Source organism: Suncus etruscus, chromosome 16, assembly GCF_024139225.1.
Source record: "Suncus etruscus isolate mSunEtr1 chromosome 16, mSunEtr1.pri.cur, whole genome shotgun sequence".
NCBI classification, from domain to species: Eukaryota; Metazoa; Chordata; class Mammalia; order Eulipotyphla; family Soricidae; genus Suncus; species Suncus etruscus.
In genome coordinates this window covers 6,533,464-6,554,513 of record NC_064863.1, presented here as the reverse complement: position 1 = coordinate 6,554,513, position 21,050 = coordinate 6,533,464, and the positions used below count along the sequence as shown (strand labels likewise).

The window sequence follows — 21,050 nt, the reverse complement described above, 5'->3', positions numbered from 1 at the left end:
ATACAAAAGTGAATGAATGAATGAATGAATGACGGACCTGCAGCGAGTGTGTCATTCATTGCCCTTGCTAGGAAAACAGGGTGCAGCAGCCCAGCCCGGCGCATGCATCGCTTCCTCCCATCCTCCCGGACTCCGGGCCTCCCGGGCGTTCCACCTGCAGCCCCGGAGCCCATCACCTGCCGCCGGACCCGCCAACTGCCTCCACCGGCCGCCCCGGAGCACGTGGGGCGCAGCCACTCGCCCCGAGCCGAGCCTCCCGCCACTGCACCGCTGCCGGCAGCTGGCGCCCGAGGAGCCCCACTGCGTCCTGCGGGGCCGGCGGCGGAAGTGACGACACCGGAAGCGGGGTCGTGGACCCCGGCTGGGGCCCAGGAACATGGCGGCCCTGCCCCGCGGGCGCCCCGCAGCGGCTCTCCGCAGGTAAAAGGGGGCGCCGGGCCGGGGACACGGGGGACCCCGAGCGCCGAGAGGGCCCGACGACGTGGAACGGGAGCGTGGCGATGGCCGATGGCCGCGGAGGCGGCCTTGTGGGGTCGGGGGGGACGGGACCGCCGGAAACGGGCTCCCCCGGTCGCGGAGGACCAGCTCGGGAGCAGAGCCCGGGCACGGGCGCGGGGCTCGGCTCCGGTTGCTCGGCGTTGCTGGAGCCGCCTTTGGCCCATGCACAAGCCTGACGCACCCCGAGCCCCCCGAAATGTGGTGTCCCCCAGGATCGAGATGGGCGCTGGGGCCCCGTCGCCGCCACCCCCCAGGACACCCCCGGGAGACCGAGAAGGAAGGGAGGAAGGGGCAGGGTGGGGGACCCACACCTTCGGGTACACACACACACACACACAAACACACACACACAAATGAACACACACCCCGGAGACATTTGCTGCCCCAACACACACAAAGACATTTGCAACACATACACACACGCTAAGACATTTACAACGCATACACACACACCAAGATATTTGCAACACATACACACTGAGACATATGCAACACATACATACCAAGACATTTGCCATACACACACACCGAGACATTTGCTGCCACACAAACACCAAGACATTTGCAACACATACACACACCAAGACATTTGCAACACACATACCCCCCAAGACATTTGCAACACACACAAACAACTGAAACATTTGCAACACACACACACCAAGGTATTTGCAACACATATACACACACACTAAGACATTTGCAACGCTTACACACACACACACACAAAGACATTTGCAACACATACACACTGAGACATATGCAACACATACATACCAAGACATTTGCCATACACACACACCGAGACATTTGCTGCCACACAAACACCAAGACATTTGCAACACATACACACACCAAGACATTTGCAACACACACACACCCCAAGACATTTGCAACACACACAAACACTGAAACATTTGCAACACACACACACCAAGGTATTTGCAACACATATACACACACACTAAGACATTTGCAACGCATACACACACCAAGACATTTGCAACACACACAAACACCAAGACATTTGCAACACACACAAACACCAAAACATTTGCAGCGCACACACACACACACACACACCCCAAGACATTTGCTGCTGGGGTTGGGCGGTGACGCTAGAGGTAAGGTGCCTGCCTTGCCTGCGCTAGCCTTGGACAGACCGCGGTTCGATCCCCCGGCGTCCCATATGGTCCCCCAAGCCAGGAGCGACTTCTGAGCACATAGCCAGAAGTAACCCCTGAGCCCCCTGAGCGTCACTGGGTGTGGCCAAAAACAAAAAACAAACAAACAAAAAAAGACATTTGCTGCCCCAATTCCTCGGGTCACACTGTTTGAGGTGGCAGGGCCAGAGAGATGGTGTAGAACAGAGGGGAGTTTGCTGGGTCTGATCTGATCCTCAGCACCCTGTCTGTCTATGCATAAGGTAGGGAGCCCCTGAGCACCGCCAGGAGTGAACCCTTCCGTGGCAGAGCCGAGAGGAAGCTCCGAGCACCGCCAGGTGTGCCCCCTCCCCAAAACAAACCCACCAAGACTTGGAGGTTTGGCACTTTTGTCCAGGGGATCCTGGGAATAACCAACCACCATGAGGAACATGCAACCATAGCTAGGTACTGGAATGGGCAAGACAGACTGATTAAATATCGTGTTTTTCATACCATAAAATTCCCTTTTCCCCCCAAAAGTGCTTCTTATGGAGGCGATTGCCGCTTAGAGCTGAAGCCTGAATGCAGGGGAGGAGAGCATCGAAAAACTAAGTGCATCTTATAGAGCAGAAAATACGGTACGTATTAAACTGCTTCCTCTGTGCCAGGCATGGTTCTAAGCCCTGTCTTTCCCGTGCCCTCCAGCCCTCTTACTTGGTATCCCCCCAGGCATACAGCAGCCACTCGCAGAGTGGAGGTGGATGGTGTGGAAAGCACCTCAGCGTGCTAAGGATGGGGACAAGCATTGGTGTCCCCAATCACGGCTGTCCGCCAGGGCCCAAGGTCCTGGGTTCAGGCTCCCCAAACTCTCCCCTAGCACAGGGATCCTCCGAGCGGCACCCTGTCATGTCCTGTACTTGCAACCAATGACCTTCAACTATGACTTACAGACTCCCAGTTTTCTGTCTGGGTCAGGCCTGGTACAGGGCTGGCCAATTTCCAGCTCCACATCCGCTGCTGCAAGTGGGGTTCAGGGTTCCCGTCTCAGGACGACAGGGCAGGAGTGTTCTCTTGTCCTTGTTCTTCTGCAGGGCCTGTGTGCAGGGTGGTTGGACCATCTCGAGCCTGGCCCCAGAAGATCCAACTTCCCACCCCCCTGTATCCCCCACCTCCAGACTGTGCACGTTCTCAAGAGTAGCCTAGCTCAGTCAGGCCATCTTTGCAACCTGGTGCCACTGTCTGCATGCATCCTTGACATATTCACTCTTGGGGCTCCCAGCAATTCTGTGAGGGCCTGTGTCAGAGCTTAGGACTATGCCTGGCACAGAGGAAGCAGTGTGATGACTACTGTTATCGGGTCTGTTGCCATTCCCAGCTACAGTACATGTTCCTTATGGTAATTATTGCCAGGACCCATAAAAAGTTAGCAGGTGATGTCTCTCTCGCTCAAGTTCTGATTCCAGAGAGTGAGGGAGGGTGTGGCAGGTTAATTTAGGGAAGCAGTTGTGCAATGAGCCCTTTATTAAATAATATGAATAAGTGAATGAGAAGTCACAACAAAGCTTTGAGCAGCTCCAATCACTCCATATTGCTTCTGTTGAAGACATTTAATGTAGTTTCAGAGTTTTTGCTGCATTTCAACAATGAGGTCTTTGGAGGAAAGTTCTGTGTCTGGATGCCTTATTTTTTTTCCCTATAGAGGAAAAGTTAGTAGAGCAAGTAGAGTAAGCCTTAGGGTTTAGGAAATTCCAATTTAAATCCTGGCTTTGAATCCCTTGGGCAAGTCATTGAAACTTTCTTAATTTCCTTGCTTATGAAACGGAGGTAATGGGGTCCATGTAGAAATGATTTGACTTATGTATTATGCCATGCATAGTTTAGGCCCAGCCATGGGTCATGGTTCAGTGAATGCCAGCCTGACAGAAGTAACCCAACAACTGGCTGGGGAGGGGTGTGAGGACTGAGGATAATGCTATCATCTGACTTAAGTGAGGAACTGAGTTGGACAGGCCCTGCTGCCTGCCCAAACTACCCTTCTGGGCTCATTTGGGGCCTAACATCTGCCTACCCCTGCTCCCCTTGAGATCATGCCAGGACTGCATATTGAAGTGAGGCTTTTCTCACTTGGGGGATCAGCTCTTCGATGTAGAGCTGGAGCCAGGCTGACGGTAAGAGTTTGGAGTGTTGATTGCGGGCTGCAGAGAGGAGAATTCAGCTGGCATTACAAGCCCTAGATTCAGGTGGTGCCTAGTCTGCTTACCAGAAGCGAAGACCCTAGAAAGGCAATGGGGACCAAGTGCTAGATCCTAAGGGTCAGTGACATTTGAGGCCTCCAGGGAAAGGAAGAACCAGCTTAGCCCCCTGGAGCAGACCATCCAGGATCCAGGGACTTTGGAGAAGTAGGAACTGGGATGGAGTCTCCAATGGCTTGCAAGAAGGGAGCCTAGGTTGCCTGGAGGGTGCAGTGGAAGGGGTTCCCTTTCGCATCCCGTCCCCCCCAGGCTCACTCTCTTCTCTTCTGTAGGTTCCTATGCATGGCCGAATATGGACCCTGCGGGCAGCACATAGCTGCCACTTGCTTCAGCAGCTGCACGAGCAGCGGATCCAAGGGTCTGCTCTGCGACTGCACGCTCGTGGTGAAAGGCGTCTGCTTCAAGGCACACAAGAATGTCCTGGCTGCCTTCAGCCAGTATTTTAGGTGCGGACTGGAGACTTGCTTTCCCCGGGAGGGAGGAGGACAGCTTGTCCATTGTGAAAATTTTGGGGCTCTGTCTGATTTTCTCTGAATAGCTAGAGAGAGAGATAGCAGGCAGGGTGCTTGCCTTGCACACAACCCTGGGCTTGGTGCCCTGGCACTCCATCTAGGCCCTCCAAGGACCTGCCAGAACTGAACCCTGGTACAGAGCCAGCAGGTACCTTTTTGGGAGATATACACACCCCCCCAAATCAAAGTTAGAGAAAAAAGGAAGGGAGGAAGGAGGGAGGGAGGGAAGAAAGAAAAGCACCAGCTTAGTAGAACAGAGTCCATCTGAAATGATGAGCCAGTTTTTGATGGCAGGAAGTGTGTGGATGTCTGTGAAGCCATGAGGTGGAGAGGTGGCGTCTTGGCACCCCTACCTAGGACGCATTGTGCTCCTAGTCTTGCAGGTAGCCAGGCACCAGGTCAAATCCCAGGTGTGTGTGGAGGCACCCCAGAAAGGGGAACAGCCCTCAGCCAGTACCTATGACCAAGAAATGGAATTGCCCGGCCAAGAAGGACCTTTGCCAGCCATGAGTTTTTGTTTGTGTTGTTTTGGGGGCCACACCCGGGTGACACTCAAAGGTTATTCCTGGCAATGCACTCCTGCCTTGGGGGACCATATGGGACACCGGGGAATTGAACCGTGGTTCGTCCTAGGTCAGTCGCATGCAAGGCAAAATCGCTATACCCGCTGCGCTAACCATTCCAGCCCCCAGCTGTGGTATATTTGTTTTGTTTTTTGGGTCATACCCGCCAGCGCTCTGAAGTTACTTGTGACTTTGCACTCAAGAATCTTTCTTGGTGGGCCCGGAGAGATAGCACAGCGGCGTTTGCCTTGCAAGCAGCCGATCCAGGACCAAAGGTGGTTAGTTCGAATCCCGGTGTCTCATATGGTCCCCCGTGCCTGCCAGGAGCTATTTCTGAGACAGACAGCCAGGAGTAACCCCTGAGCACCCGCCGGGTTGTGGCCCAAAAACCAAAAAAAAAAAAGAATCTTTCTTGCTGGTAGCTGGAGCAATAGCACAGTGGATAGGGCATTTGCCTTGCCACGGGCTCCACCCTGGTTCGATCCTAGCATCCCCAAATGGCCCTAACAAGCCTGCCAGGAGTGATTTCTGAATGCAGAGCTAGGAGTAACCCCTGAGAGCTGCTGAGTGTGGCTCCAAAACAAAACAAAAAACAACCAAAATAAAACATCTTTCCTGGCATGCTCTGGGGACCAAATGGGATGCCTGGGGATTAAACCTTGGGTTAATTGTGTGCAAGGCAAGCACCCTCCTGCCTGTACTCTATCCCCCTTCTCTCTCTCTCTCTCTCTCTCTCTCTCTCATCTCTCTCTCTCTCTCTCTCTCTTTCTCGTTTTTCTTTCTAAAACCATCAGATTTGCTGTTTGAGTAGTCATATATTTTCTTGTTTTTTTTTTTTTTTTTTTTTTTTGGTTTTCAGGCCACACCCATTTGATGCTCAGGGTTTACTCCTGGCTAAGTGCTCAGAAATTGCCCCTGGCTTGGAGGGACCATATGGGACACCAGGGGATTGAACCGTGGCCCTTCCTTGCTAGCGCTTGGAAGGCAGACAGACACCTTACCTCTAGTGCCACCTCACCAGCCTCATATTTCATTTTCATCACTTCCAATGGCTTAATGATAAATGGTAGATCATTTTGTATAATTGGCAAAAACGACTCAGTTGATTGTATTATAGCTCTTTATTTTTAGGCTTTTTTGGGGGGGGTTTGTTTTCTTGGGGGAGCCACACACACCACAGCAGTGTGGTACTCAGGGCTTACCACCTAGCTCTGAGATCACTCCTGAAGGTGCTCAAAGTGTCCTATGTGATACTGAGGGTTGAACTTGGCTTGGCTCATGGAAAGCAAACTCCTTCCCTGCTGTTCTCTCTCACAGTCCCTGTTTGAAGAATTAGATATTTTCTTTGTTTTCTTTTCTTTTGGGGGGGAGGGGGCACACCCTGTGACGCTCAAGTGGTTACTACTGGCCATAGCGCTCAGAAATCACTCCTGGCTTGGGGGACCATCGACACTAGGGATAGAACCGAGGTCCAGGGCCTGGAGAGATAGCACAGCGGCGTTTGCCTTGCAAGCAGCCAATCCAGGACCAAAGGTGGTTGGTTCGAATCCCGGTGTCCCATATGGTCCCCCGTGCCTGCCAGGAGCTATTTCTGAGCAGACAGCCAGGAGTGACCCCTGAGCACCGCCAGGTGTGCGCCCAAAAATAAAAAGAAAAAAAAAAATAAAAAAAAAAAAAAAGAATCGAGGTCCATCTTAGTCAGACACGTGCAAGGCAAACGCCCTGCCCAGTGCACCACCGCTCCAGCCTCTAGATGTAAACATTTTCAAGGTACTTAAATATGAACATGTTTGTGTTTCAAGGCCTGAGATTTGAAAGACTATATATGAAAAACTGAAATTTTTGTTTTTTTGTATTTCGTATAAAACTAAAAATCCTTTAGTTTTTCGTGTCTGCATCCAAAAAAAAAAAATGACAAAATATCTAGATATTCTAGAACAAGCAGTGAATCTATCGCAAAAATTTTACTCTGAGATTTCTTTGGAAAAGTTGGGTGCTGAGCACAAGTCTTTCTTCCGAGTTGGATGTCTCGTCAAATGTTTGAAAGAGTTTAAGCACGGTGATATTACTGCCTTTACTGGGGGAGAGAGATTGTGACTGCATGCTTGGTGGGAGCAGTTGAAGTGTCCCAGGTACTGACAACCTTTGTGCCGTATCTTTCCTTTTCCCCAGGAGCCTCTTCCAGGAATTCTTCAGGCCAGAAGAATGAATGTGTTCCACCTGGACATCAAGAACGTCAGTGGCATCGGGCAGGATCCTGGACTTTATGTACACGTCCCATCTCGAGCTGACCCCGGCCAACGTACAGATCATGCTGAGCATTGCCCAGTGCCTGCAAGTGCCCAATGTGCTAGGTCTGTGCCACACATTCCTGAAGGCCACCCGCCACCGCCGAGCAGCCTCTCCGTCCTGCCTGCTAGGTAGCAGCGTGTTCCCCCCACAGGGCACTCTGACCCCCAGACCTCGGACTGCGTCTTTGGGGACACACTACCCTCCCTTGCTGCCAGCCTGCTCAGCCGAGGTGCAGCCTAACAAAGCTCCGGATGACGCCCATCCCCATGGTCGCCGCCAGGGACGCAGCATCCTTTCCCTGGATGAAGTGTCCAAACAGGCCCCCTCTGCCTTGGACAGGCAGCGGCCCAGAGCTGCCTTTCCAGCAAGCCCAACCGATGTTCCAAGCTTCGTAGCTTTTACAGTAAGCAGCTAGCGTCAACCAGCCACCTGCCCTGGGCCAGGAGAGGGGCACTCAGCAAACCTTCGGCTCTGGGCAGTGCCGCAGAGAGTCAGAGCCGGTGGCAACCAGCCCTGAGCACCTGCCCTCTGACATCCTCAATCCGGCCCTGGAGCTCGAGCACCCTGCCAAGCAGATGCGACTCAAGAAGGCTCTTCACCTCAAGAAACTCAACTTCCTCAAGTCCCAGAGAGCTGCCGAGGCCGCTGTTCACCCCCAGCACCTTCGACTCTGGTGGGACCCAGCAACACCAGCCCGGCCCATGACACCTCAGTCGAGAAAGCTGGCATGCCGAGCCCCCAGCAGGACGAGAGAGAAGGACTGGGAAACCCCGAGGGCTTTGGTGGCGATCAAGAGACATCGAGGCCCGAGGAACTGGGCCCCCGCGGGGAGACCAGTCCCCAGGCCTCCAGGAGCAGAGACTGTACGCGTGCGAGTTGTGCGGGAAACCTTTCAAGCACCCCAGCAACCTGAGCTGCACAGGCTGGTCGCACACAGGTACACTGATTCGCTCCCCGGGCATCCCGGACAGGGGAGAGCGCGGACCATCAGACGCCGCCGCCACTCTCAGTGCTGTGAGAAGCTTTGCTCTAGCTCAGGACACTGTCGCCCATCCACGGCGCACTTCTGCCCACGAGGGTCGGCTGTTCTTGATGCGATCACATTGGTGAAGTTTCTTAATACTCTATAGATTATCTGAGGGCTAGAAATGGCTTTCAGAGGACCAGCTATAATTTCGGTTTTTATAGAGGCCTTATCAGCTATCTTTTTTTCTCAGAAAAGTACAGTGATTCTAGAATGTGGCTTCATTCAGGACTGCAGTAAACTCTGATTCTTTTCTGTTTGTTTTTTTTGTTTTTTTGAGCCACACACAGTGGTGCTCAGGGGTTACTCCTGGCTCTGTGCTTAGGAATTACTCCTGGAGGACTCGAGACCATATAAGATGCCAGGGATCAAATGCCCGATTGGTCGTGGGCAAGGCAAACGCCTTCCCCACTCTAGCCATACTCTGAGTAATTCTAAAAGTCCTCTCAGGAGTAATGTGAATAGAAAGTTTTTAAAATGGTGCTTTGTTTGGGAGACAGGCCCGAGCACTTTGGAATAAGCTCTTGCCACTAGAATCTGCTTTGATCCTAGGCCATTTTCATACCTTAATTCGTGCCTCCTTCCTTTTCCAAAAAGGTGACATATCCTAAAGGCTTTTTTAAAGTACTCATGTCCTTCCTGTCATGGAGCCTTTGGTGCTGGTGCACAGTGCAGAGCAATGACAGCAATGTCACCCATGGTAGGTGAGATTGGCACAGGATGCTTCAAGAAGGCTCTGGAGGAGGAACCTGGCATGGTTGCATTCATGAAAGTGATGTTTGGCCATTCTTTGTGTTTTCTTGGTGTTTACTCCCTAGTCCTACCATGAGGAGAGTTGGATGTTGGAGAACGGGCTTTATAAATGCTAAAGGGTATTTGTATATAAAGTGCATAGTCTGATTATCATTATGTTTTTAAACTTTATTGACTGATTGATTGATTGGTCTCTGGGCCACACCGGTGGTGCTCAGGAGCCACTCCTGGCTCTGCACTCAGAAATCGCCCCTGGCTGACTGGGGGAACATATAGGATGCCGGGAATCAAAACCAGGTCCCTGCTGGGTCGGCAGCATGCAAGGCAAATGCCCTGCCGCTATGCCATCTCTCCAGCCCCGATTATCATTAGTGATTAGCACTAGTGATTCAAAAGTATTTCATACTTGACTGTCACTCAGTTTCTCCTGAAAAAACTGACCTCGTTCTACTGGATTGAATTTCCCAGCACCTGAGAAGAAGTCACTGAGACTGGTGACTGGAAAAAACAAATGTTTGCTTTTTAGCAGGTGGTCATTGGGCAACTGCATGGGCCCCCTGTTTGGTTCTGACCATCCTGTCAGACACTAGGCCAGAGAGACCACTGTTCCCAGATTTTTCCTTCCAGCTCTGCTTGGTTGCTAGTTGTTCCTCCCTGCCTAGGGTTGAGTACTCAAGCCGCGCCCACGGCTGTGTGTAGAACAGAGCAGCAGGCCTGGGACTAGACCTAGAAACCCTGGGCTCGGGGCATCCTCTGCAGTCTTGGCCCACAGCCCCTCAGACTGTAGGATGTGGCGTGTTCTGTGGAGGAAAGCGGAAGTCCTTGGAGCGGACTTGGGGGCCCTTTTCAGGCAAGAGGTCGCAGGGTGTGGAGGAGAGGAATTGGCTCAGGCGCCCTGGAGGTTTACTCATCCCCGGAGAGCAAGCCCAACCAATTCTGATAGGAGAGTGGGGGAGCAGGGGCCCTTAGTCCTGAATCCTCAAGTCTTCGTGACCAGACCTTTTCCACCACACCTCGTTGCTCCCAGAACTTTGCCTGAAAAGGAGGTACTGACACTAGTTAGTGCGACCCTACTTCCTCAGGGTCAGAAAAAGCCCCTTGACCTGGAGGGACACCCCCGCAGCTTCCAGGAGAGCCTCCTCATTTGGTTCTTTCCTAGAGAAGACTCAGAGTCCCCTCCTAATTAGGGGTACAGGACACCTTCAAAGATTTTTCTCCGCTCTCCAGACAGAGCTCTGGCCCCTAATGACTCTTAATTCCGAGTCATTGCCTGCCATCGAGGGTGGGAAACCCTTTCCCAACTGGGCACTTCTCCAGGGCCGAAAGACTGGAGGCCTTTGTCTTTGTCACTTTCGGTTCGAAGGGGGACCATACCCAGTGCTGCTGGATATTGGACCTGGACTCCCACAGAGGTCTCTGTGTGGTCCACCAGTCCCCCATGCCCCCTCACTCCCTGCTTGGCCTTCCCAAGCAGTGAGAACGGTTATAGGTCGGGTTGAGCTGCTCCACAGACAACGTGCGTTTTGCCATCCACTCACTACTAGGCCTGGTGGGTCTCTCAAGAGTGGGAAATGCGGGTTTTGCTTCCCCCCACACACCTAACACCCAAGGGTGAGAGCCAAGTGTGCGGTGCTGCGAGCCTCTGTTTTTGTGCTCTTAGCCCAAAGAAGGACTCGTTGACCTCATCAGAAACACTTCGCCCAAGTTACTGTGCAGCTACCACCAGTGATTTTACGAAACAGCCAATTAGTGTGCGGACCGTTGCAGTGACTTTAAAAAAAAAATGAGCGTGCAATGATTTTAAAAAGCAAGTTAGCGTGCAAATGCGAATGATTTTACAAGTTGATTTTGCTTTGTTTTGTTTTTTAGGTGAGAAACCTTTTGAATGTAACATTTGTGGGAAACATTTCTCTCAGGTGGGAATACTCTTATTTACTGTTAATAATTGGACCCCCGAAAACCAGTGTTGATTTTTGTGATGGCTTAGCTGTATTTGTGGCTTAGGAGGGAAAGCCTCTGGGGACGGCTGTGATCTACAAGGTTCCCAGCAAAAATCTGGAGAAGGTAGCTCTCGAGCGACAGGGATAGAGGGAATATTTATGAGCTTGTTTGTTCTCAAGATATCCTTCCCCCATGAGGGGAAGTCAAGTCCTAACTCTAGTTCACTCTGGTGTGGGATTGGGGGATGGGGGTCACTCCTCCACGTGCTCAGTGGACCAGGCAGTGCTGGGGATCCAACCTAGGGCTCCTGCAAGTCAGCAGTGTACTCAACACACACACCCAGCTCTCTGCCCCCTCCCTGTAGTGTGCTCGGTGTCTTTTCTTTTGTGCCAGATGCTGAGCAAGTCTCAGGGAGGCTGTGGGGTGTTAGGAGGGTGCCAGGTTGTTCCCGTCCTCCCTGCTGTGCTGACACGCTCGAAGCTTGTGCTTGTGGGGCCTTCTCATGGGCAGTGCACTGCTGCGGCCCTGGACAGGGTAGACTTAATGGTAGGAAGCTCAAGAGCTTTGGGGAGATTCAATTTGGGGGGTGGGTTTGAGCCACAACTGGCGGCCGCTCAGGGTGGTTACTCCTGGCCTCTGCACTCAGAAATCATCTGGGCAGGCTCGGGGACCATATGGGATGCTGGGAATCGAACCTGGGTTCATCCTGTGTCGGCCGTGTGCAAGGCAAATGCCCTACTGCTGTGCTATATCTCTCCAGCCCCCGATCACTCCTTTTTGGTTTTGTGTTTTGTTTTTTTGCCACAACCCAGTGGCACTTCGGTTATTCATGGTTCTGTGCTTAGAAACCGCTCTTGTCAGGCTCAAGGGACTATATGGGATGCCCAGAATCGAACCCGAGTCCATCCTGGGTTGGCAACGTGCCCAGACTCAATTTCTTGGTCTTAGCCTCTGCCCAGGGCTAGACAGGTAGGACCTTCGGGCTCTATCAGTTCTGCAGTTGCGCAGCCAGCACTGACTGGATCTCTGGGAAAGGCCTGGCCACCCAGGCCACCCCATCTCTGGCCTTGGCCCACAAAGTTATCCCTCCAAATCTGTTCCCACTCACCCAGCCCTCAACAGTACCTCACTCTTGCTCCCTCAGGCTGACCTCTTGTGGGCCCTGGCTTTTCTCTCTCAGTCTGGCCCGAGTTCTGAGCTCAGATTGGAGCCTGTGGTCGGGTTCCAGTCTCTGCCCTGGCTCACAGGTCCGGGGCCTTGGGAACCCCTTAAGCTTCTGGCACATCGATTCGCTTCTCAGCTGAGAAAGACCAGTGGCTGGGGCAGCTGTGTGAGGAGGCGAGCTGGGGAGCTTCAGCCTCTCCTAGTCTCCCTCACCGCACTCACAGCCCCAATTTCCCTTGCCCCTGCTTGTATCTGCATCCCACGCTGGGAGCTTGCTCAAAGGTGGAGGGATTTTGAGCTCTGGTTTGTGCCCACAGGGCTGAGGGAACAGCTTTCTGGGGCTGATTTTTGTAGCTCTGCTGGCTGCGCCAAGAGGGCAAGTGGCCAAGGGGCCTGGGGCCAGGAAACTTCCTTTCTCTCCCCAACCCCTTGGGTGGAGCCTGGCGACCCTCTGGCCCAGTCTGGACACTGATGCCAGGCTCGCTTCCCATATGAGGCTTCTTAGGGCTGAACCATGGATTCTCACAGAGATGCCACATGTGGCCCTGTGCCATGTCCCCTCCAGAGCCCTGTACCTCTCTTGGTTCCACCTGGGATCCCAGCCAAACTGCTCAATATCTGTTGTCTCTAGTGCTGTCAGTGTCTGTATTTCTGTTTGATGGTCACTAGAGACATAGGGGGCCCCTGCTCTGTGAGGCCTGCACAGATGGGCAGTGATCAGGTACTGCCCAGGTCAAGAGATAATACAGGGGGTTTTTAGGCTTGTTCCTTGCCTTGCGTGCAGCTGATCCAATGCACAGCACCTCACATGGCCCACTGAGCAATACTGAGGGTCACTCCAAAAAGATGGATCTTTTCTTGAGGGGGCCCTGCCCAGCAGTGCTCAGGGGTTACTCCTGGCTTTTTCCTCAGAAATTTCTCCTGGCAGGCTCTGGGGACCATAAGGAATGCCGGGGATCAAACCCGAGTCGGCTGTGTGCAAGGCAGATGCCCTTCCCACTGTGCTATCGCTCCAGCCTAGGATTATTTCTTCTGTACATAGCATGGCTTTGGTGCCTCAGGATTCCACATGGGACTGAGGCATGAAGAGACAACAGGCTTCCGGGAGCCACTGGTTTGGGGGAAGCAGACGAGTGATGAGCATGGTGGGATATCAGAACTTCTCTGATGAAGCACAGAGGAGGGAAAATCATGGGAAAGAAGGAAGGGAGGAAGGGAGGGTCATTTCTACCCACAAGCCTGTATCTGGAGTAAGAAGGGAGCCGTGTAGACAAGTGGCATGCTCGAGTGGGCCTCTGGTCCCAGGCAGTATAGACCAAGAGGCGGAATGTGGTCATGGAGCTCTGAGGAGGCTAACGGGCACCTGTGAGCCTGTCAGGCCTTCCTGCCTGAAATGAGCTGGGACATTGGTCTTGGGTGGGTGTGTGTGCTCCCTGTCACTACTTCAGACTTCGGTGGAAGGCTCTTGTAAGCGACTCCTATCTGGAGAGCTGAAAGCAGCAAAGTAACTCACAGCGCATTTAGTGCCGTGTTTAGCAAACTTGGTGCTCAGAGGAAGGGGGACAACCTTATGAAGACGGGGAGCCAGGCACCAGCTTCCTCTGTCCACGGGTGAGGAGAGTACACCAGGGTTAAGGCACTTGCCCTGTGTATGGCCAAGCCAGGCTTGAGGTTTGGGAGCCACCTGTGAGTCTCTGAGCCCTGCCAGCCATAAGCCCTGAGCACAGCTAGGAGCAAGCGCTGTGTACCAGCCGTAGTGACCCAGATGGGAAAAAGGGGCCACTTGTCTCTTAATACAAGAGCTCTATAGTCTACTGTTTTTTGTTTTGTTTTGTTTTGTTTTACCATTGTCTAGAAGTCCTCAAACTCATTTGACATATTGACCCTCCTTTTTTTCTTTAAATTTTTTATTTATTTTTAATTATGTGAACAATGATGCAAAGAGATCAAGGTAAAGTTACAGTGAAAGGACAATCACCCAAAAACAGAGTTCTCCGAAGAAATCCCCCTGCTGACACCTTAATTTTGAACTTACAGTCAAAGAACATTAAGAAAAATAAAACTGAACCCATGTACAGTTACTTTGTCCCTCAAGTCCCCAGATTGTAGTACATTATAACATTTCTTAGCGGTACACCAAGCAATCTAAAGCCATAAAATTTATGTAACTCCTTAAACTTGAAGGCATAGTAGTTTTTTACATTTCCACGCACATGCATATTAGTTTAAGTTAACTTCAAAAGTTTAAGTGGTTTTTTTTTTAAGGTTTAGAGTCAAAGGAGCACAGTAAAAACGGTGTTAGAGTGGCAATTATCGTTTGCATAGGCCCACCAAAATATGGGGGACATGGGAAGGAAAAGCCTTGGCCTAAATACAAGGAGACTCTACCCCTGAAGTTTCCTGGCATAAGACCAACTCTAGGCTCCAGGCAAACTAGTTTGTCTAAACCAAGTCATTGTCTATAGTGCCAATACAGTTTATTTTTCACAGTCTCTGTTGTTGGTATCATGTTTCTGTATTGAAGATCCTGGAATCTGCACTTCCTACATTGAAGTCAGGATGGTGCGAGCGTCCTCTAATTTCCACTCAATTAAAGGGCAATGCAGAGAACCCTGTCCTGTAAGCAGGTCGTTGTGGTTGTTAAGTCTTCTCAGTGTTAAGGGAAGACTCTTGAGTAGATCGATGTCAGAGCAGCAGTAGGGTCTTCCCTGGTAGAGGATTGCTTCCATTGACCCTCCTTTTATCAGAAAAAATCACTCTACCCCGAAATCTGTGTCTATCCCAGAACAGACCTGGCTTCTGAGGTTCCTGCGAGATCCTGGATAGGCCTGGTGCTCCCTGGGTGGGAGATGCACACCCTCGGGAAACACTGCCTGGGGCCCTGTCCTGCCTGCCCTCATGGGCCCTGCCTGGCCTTTGGTTTCTTGCCCTGCATAGGGTGCTGCTGGCTCAGAAGGCACAGGCGGCGAGGGCAAGGGCTGTTCAGCCAGAATGTCAAAAGAGGCTCCTGTGGGGGTGAGCACTGAGCACAGAGCACACTTCTCTGGGCTCAGCACGACAAGGCTCATTGATATGCCACTTGTGCACCTCAAGTGTGATTAGCACCAAAGCTGATTGGGCTTTTGACCTGGAGCTCTTATTGAATCGCCTTGATGATATTTAGATTAACTTGCCTCTCTTTGGGGGAGTTGGTGAGAGTGGAGATAATTTTGTTTGTTTGGGGGCCACACCTGGCAGCTCTCAGGAGTTACTCCTGACTCTGCACTCAGAAATCACTCCTGGCAGGCTCAGGGAACCATATGGGATGTCTGCATGCAAGGCGAACACCCTACCTGCTGCTCCATCATTCCAGCTCCCAAGATACTTATATTGTACATTTCCAGTACTAAATAGCTTTAAAAATGTGTTTGTTAGTTTTGGTGACCATTTCTGTTTTGTGGGAGGAGACGTAGAAATGCTCATGGCTTCGTGGCTTACCTCCTGGTTCTGTGCATAAGGATCACTACTAGCAACTCCTGGTGCCTTATGGCAGGGAGGGGGTCAAACCTGGGGGGGGCTGTGTGCAGGGCAAGCACCATCCTTTTTTGTTTTTTTTTGTTTGTTTGTTTTTTGTTTTGGAGTCACATTCGGCAGTATTCAGGGGTTACTCCTGGCTCTACGCTCAGAAATCGCTCCTGGCAGGCTCAGGGGACCATATGGAATGCCAGGATTCGAACTACCGACCTTCTGCATGCAAGGCAAATACCTTACCTGCTGCTCTATCATTCAGCCCCGCCACCGTCCTATTGCTCTGGTCCTTGGAGACCCTTTTTTTTGGTTTTTGGGTGGTTTTTGGGCCACACCCGGTGGCACTCAGGGTTACTCCTGACTCTGCTCTCAGAAATCGCTCCTGGCTGGCTCAGGGGAACATTGGGGATGCTGGGAATCAAACCCAAGTCCATCCTGGATCGGCTGGCAGATGCCTTACTGCTATGCTACTCTCCAGCCCCTGGGAACCATTTTTACGTGTTTGTGCCCATTACTTGCTATAAGCATAAGATCGTTAATTCCTATTTGCTTTGAAAGCTTTAATTGCCTAGCTGTATTTTTAAAGGATGAGGCAGAGGCCTGCAAGTAGTGCAGTGACCCAGGCTGCAATCCCCAGCACTGCATACGGTCCCCTGAGCACCACCAGGAACACTCTTCAGCACTGCCCAGTGTGAGCCCATGTTCCATCCCTGGTGGAAGCAAAAAGACAGAAAAGGACACAAAGCCATGTACAAATCGAGTGGATCCCATTCACCATGTACAGTTTAGAGTGACTTGAGGGGTCCGGCACAAGTTGACCGGAGCACACGCTTTGCGTGTTGGATTCAACCACCAGTCACGTGTGGCCCCCAAACTCAAATCAATAGCCTGTTGAGAAACGACGGCTTCACTGGCCCAAGTGCTGAGAGATTTGCAAATGGTCGATTCTAACAGTCCTGGGTACCGCTCTGAGCAGTTAGTGAGCTGCATCTCAGGGCAGCATCCCTGGCACACTTAAGTCCATTCTTGCTCCCCCATCTGCTCCTGCCTTCCTGCAGTTCTATTTTCTCCAGGTTGTGGCCCCCTGAAATGTCATGAACAGTGAGGTATTGGAAGAGAGGGAGAGAGAGATCTGTCGTGATTTTTATCACTCGTTGCATGGTATTGTGTGATCAGTTGCTTTCAGGCTCATTTATATATAAACTGGTCTTCGTTAGATGGAGGTGGAAAGTGTCTACAGAGTCTCTAATGTATCCAGGCATCCACTGGGGAAGGGGCCTCTTAGAATGTAGCCCACACAAGTAAAGGGGAGCAGCTGTATTTGGCATAAGTGGCCATTCCCACACGTGTGCCTTTTCGGATATTCTTATCTCACATTAGACAAGAGACAAACCAATGTTCCCTTCGCCCCGGTCACATAACCTGACCTTCCTGATTTCTCCAGATCTCAGTTTCATCAAGGAAACGGAGCTGCGGATTCTCTTCACCAAAGGGGCTCTGGGCAGACTCCACGGGGCCCCATGATACCAAATGTCTCTTGAAGTTGATACCCCAGCTCTGTGGTCACCATGGCCTCCCAGACTGTTGCTCAGGGGCTCTCTGAATGGTTGGAGTTGTTTTCTTCTACCTCCTGATTGTACTTTCCAAGGTCGTGTCTGTCTTAGTTGTTTTCCAGACGCCTTGAGACCTAAAGAATGCTGTGTAGTGCTGTTTCTGGCTGCCGGCACCATGTTTGCCCCTTGGAACTCTCCACTGTAGGCGGCCAGACAGACTCTTTTTCCAAACCTGCAAACAGGAGCCAATGAAAGTTTGTTTGCAGATTTACAAAGCCTGGTTTGTTAGCGGGTGTAACCTGCTATAACGACTCATCATCTCCTCTCTTTGATTTAGGGTACATAATGCGTGAGCACTGTTACCCTGGGGCCCAGTCATTTGTTTTCCTGGTATTTAGAGCAGAGCGCTATTCCAAAAATTGAAGCAAGGGACCAGCTGGCTGGGACCGGTGACTCGATTGCTGTACTGACAGATTTGCTTTCCAAACCCAGTTGGCCAGGCGCCATTTTAATCCCGAGGCATTTGTGGATTGAATTTCTTTTGCCCTTCTTGAGGCAGTTGATTTTTCATCCTGTGTTTCTCCTGACATGCGAGTCTTACTTGGGGATCCTCATTTAAAGAAGTAAGTCATTCTTTGCCCAGTCTTGCCACTTGTCGGCAGTGAAGAATAGGAAAGGCCCTCGCAGCTGAAGGACGCTGTCACTGTCCTGATTCGCCTTTGTGTACAAAGGCGAATGTGCCATTCCAGGAGACAGAAGCCCTGGCCTGCTCGAGGAGGGGCCTTTCACTCACAACCTTCCTGCACTGACGCATGTCTTAGAGAGAAGTAACTAGGTACCAGCACTCCTTCCTCACCCGTCCCAGCAGTGCTCACCTCCTGTGGATCTCCTTGGGATGTGCTTCTGGCAGGGGTCCAAAAGGGGAGCAACATAACGTGCACCCACAGTAGCATGGACTTGGGGAGCACCCGTGGGGAGACAGGAGAGAAGGCCAGTGTCTCCCCATGCTTGGAGTCAGGGGTCCTTAGGGGTCCATGCATCTGGAACCTTCTGAGGTGTGCTGAGTTGGCCCTGGCCCCAGTCACACGCTGCTACGTTCATTTTGAGTGCCTGTCTCCTTCCTGACAGAAACTCCCTCCCACCATGGTTGTCTCGCTCTTCGCCCTCTTTTGCAGGCAGGCAATTTGCAGACCCACCTACGTCGCCATTCTGGCGAGAAGCCCTACATCTGCGAGATCTGTGGCAAGAGGTGAGAGAGCAGTGGGCTCTGAGCAGCGCAGCGGCTGGGCCCAGGGGACTAGGAGGGGAAACCGGGCAGCATGCTACAAGGACTGAGAGCAGTAGCCCTGGGTACAACTGTTCCCTCAGGGAAGGAAGATTTGGGGGAAGGGGAGGGGACCCTCTGCCCTAGGTAACTCAGCACAATTGAGGCTCAGTTCTCAGGAGAACTTGAAGGTTGTGCCCTGCACAAAAAATAAAAGGCATTAAAATTATTTTATAATTTAGGTATAAAAATAATGTCTTTATCTCCAAAAGTGGGGAGCGTCTCACACCCGCCTAACCCAGACCAAGGTTTTTCCCTGCCTCTAGGTCTGAGGTTTCCACTTTGCTTCCACAGGAGGGAAAAGATTCTGGTTTTTTTTTTTTTTAGTTCTTGGCTCTACCCAGAGTGCTCAGGAATCGCCCCTGGCTGGGCTTGGGGACCCTCGGGGGTACCAAGCGCTCTTCCAGCCATGCCATGGTGCTAGCCTCCAGAGCCTCCAGCTGGTGGCTGCTAGACATGGCGGAGCAGCTAGGAAGACTCCTGACAATGTCGGGCTCATCCCTGACACTGCGTCACCTCACAGGTTCGCAGCCTCGGGGGACGTTCAGCGACACATCATCATCCACTCCGGAGAGAAGCCGCATCTGTGTGACATCTGTGGACGAGGTAAGCAGGCCGCTTCTGGTGGGCGGGCGCCCACGTCCCTCCGTGGCCTGACCCCTGCCCACCCCCCCACCCCCAGGCTTCAGCAACTTCAGCAACCTGAAGGAGCACAAGAAGACGCACACGGCCGAGAAGGTCTTCACGTGCGACGAGTGCGGCAAGTCCTTCAACATGCAGCGGAAGCTGGTGAAGCACCGCGTGCGACACACGGGCCAGCGGCCCTACAGCTGCTCCGCCTGCGGTGAGTCGGGGAGCCGGGGAGCGTGGAGAGGGCGGGCGCCCAGGCCTGGGGCAGAAGGACTCAGGGCCAGCCCGGAGGGGCGGGCACTTGCTTTGCAGCAGCTGGCCCAAGTTTGATCTCTGGCATTCCATGGGGGCCCCTGAGCACCGCCAGGTGTAAGTCCTAAGCATCCTAAGGCCGAAGAGATAGCACAGCTATTTGGCAGCTGATCCAGCATGGAAGGTGGTTCCAATCCCGACCTCCCATATGGTCCCCCGAACCTGCCAGGTGCAATTTCTGAGCGCAGGAGTAACCCCTGAGCACCACCGGGTGTGACCCAGAAACCAAAACAACAACAACAACAAAAAACCCTAAGCATCACCAGGCGTGGCCCCAAACCCAAATGAACAAAGTTCATATTTCGTTTCCCTCTGCAGCAAGACCCCATGGAGGGAAATGGAGGGGGGGCTTCTCTGGCCCAGTTATTCTCCCAGCTCTCTCCTCCTGGCACCCGCACCCCAGTGGGGCAGCTTGGAGAGTGAAAAGGGGGTGCACAGGGCCACTGTGGAGCTCACACTCTGGGCTCTTGGTTGTGCCATGGTCCAAGTTTAGGGCCTAGGAAGAGGCATTAGAGCCAGAGCATGGCTGTGCGGGGTGTTGGGGCGTCCCGCAAGACCTAGAACTACCCTATGCACTCATCCCGGCCTCCACCCCCCACCACCCCCAGGAACGGTCACTCGCTATCTGGGCTTCCAGGCTCAGGGTGAGTTTGCAGGTATTGCCACCTGCTAGAAGTCAGCAGCGTTTACAGCAGCTTCTGTTCTCGGCCCCTCTCCGCCCTCCCCTGTGTCACTGAGCCCACGCCTGTACACGCTCTCCTCAAGGAGAGGAGGATCCCCATTCCCAACCCCCCTCCTGACTTTTCCCGGCCCCCCTCAGGGAAGTGCTTCGGGGGCTCAGGCGACCTGCGACGGCACTTGCGCACGCACACTGGGGAGAAGCCGTATGTGTGTGACATCTGTGACAAGTGCTTCACCCGCTCAGCGGTGCTGCGGCGCCACTGCAAGATGCACTGTCATGCCCCCTCCCGGGACACACCGGACCGGACAGCGCAGGCCCCTGAGGCCTCTGACCTCCACCAGCCATCCGGCTCCCTGTCCCAGGACGTGGCCGAGGCCCTGCTGCCAGCTTCGGGGAAGTTGCCCAGCCCAGAGGCAGGGCCTGGGTTCCACGGGCACCCTGCTGCTGCTGCGGGCCCCTTTTGTAAGTTCCGCTCCCTGGAGCCTCTGCCTGCTGGGAACGAGCAGGAGAAACTCACTTTGGACCCCCAGAGGCTGGCAAAGGGCCCCCTGCCACCCGCACAGCCACCGGCCTATGCCTACTCAGATGCCAGCGCCACCCCTGGCAACGAACTGCCGGCCGATGGCATGGCCCTGATCCGCTCGTCCCTGGCCACACTGGACAGCCATGGGCCCGACTCCCTGGGAAGCCGGGGGACTACCACGGCCTACCGGAATGCTGAGGGGCAGTTCTTCTCTAGCATGACGCTCTGGGGGCTTGCCATGAAGACACTGCAGAATGAGGGCGAGCTGGAACAGTGACGGCAGCAGAACCCTGGATGGGACGGTGACAACATTGAGATCCTAGCTGGGGAGTGATGTTAGTGAGATCCAGCCCAGGCAGTGGCATCGACGAGACC

The 21,050-nt window shown here is 52.8% G+C and overlaps 1 protein-coding gene across 1 annotated transcript; it reads left to right on the top strand.

Moving 5' to 3' along the window:
- The first annotated feature begins 102 nt into the window (after positions 1–102).
- Positions 103–21,024, top strand: ZBTB49 (zinc finger and BTB domain containing 49). The gene is given in 18 exon segments (XM_049790224.1): positions 103–794; positions 2,373–2,426; positions 2,521–2,623; positions 4,168–4,251; positions 4,253–4,343; positions 7,146–7,180; positions 7,182–7,223; positions 7,225–7,599; positions 7,601–7,630; positions 7,632–7,700; positions 7,742–7,920; positions 7,956–8,089; positions 8,092–8,199; positions 10,909–10,955; positions 18,380–18,453; positions 19,052–19,134; positions 19,211–19,372; positions 20,291–21,024. Coding segments are annotated over 18 exon segments (3,024 nt in total). The 3' UTR covers positions 20,953–21,024.
- The last annotated feature ends 26 nt before the right edge of the window (positions 21,025–21,050 follow it).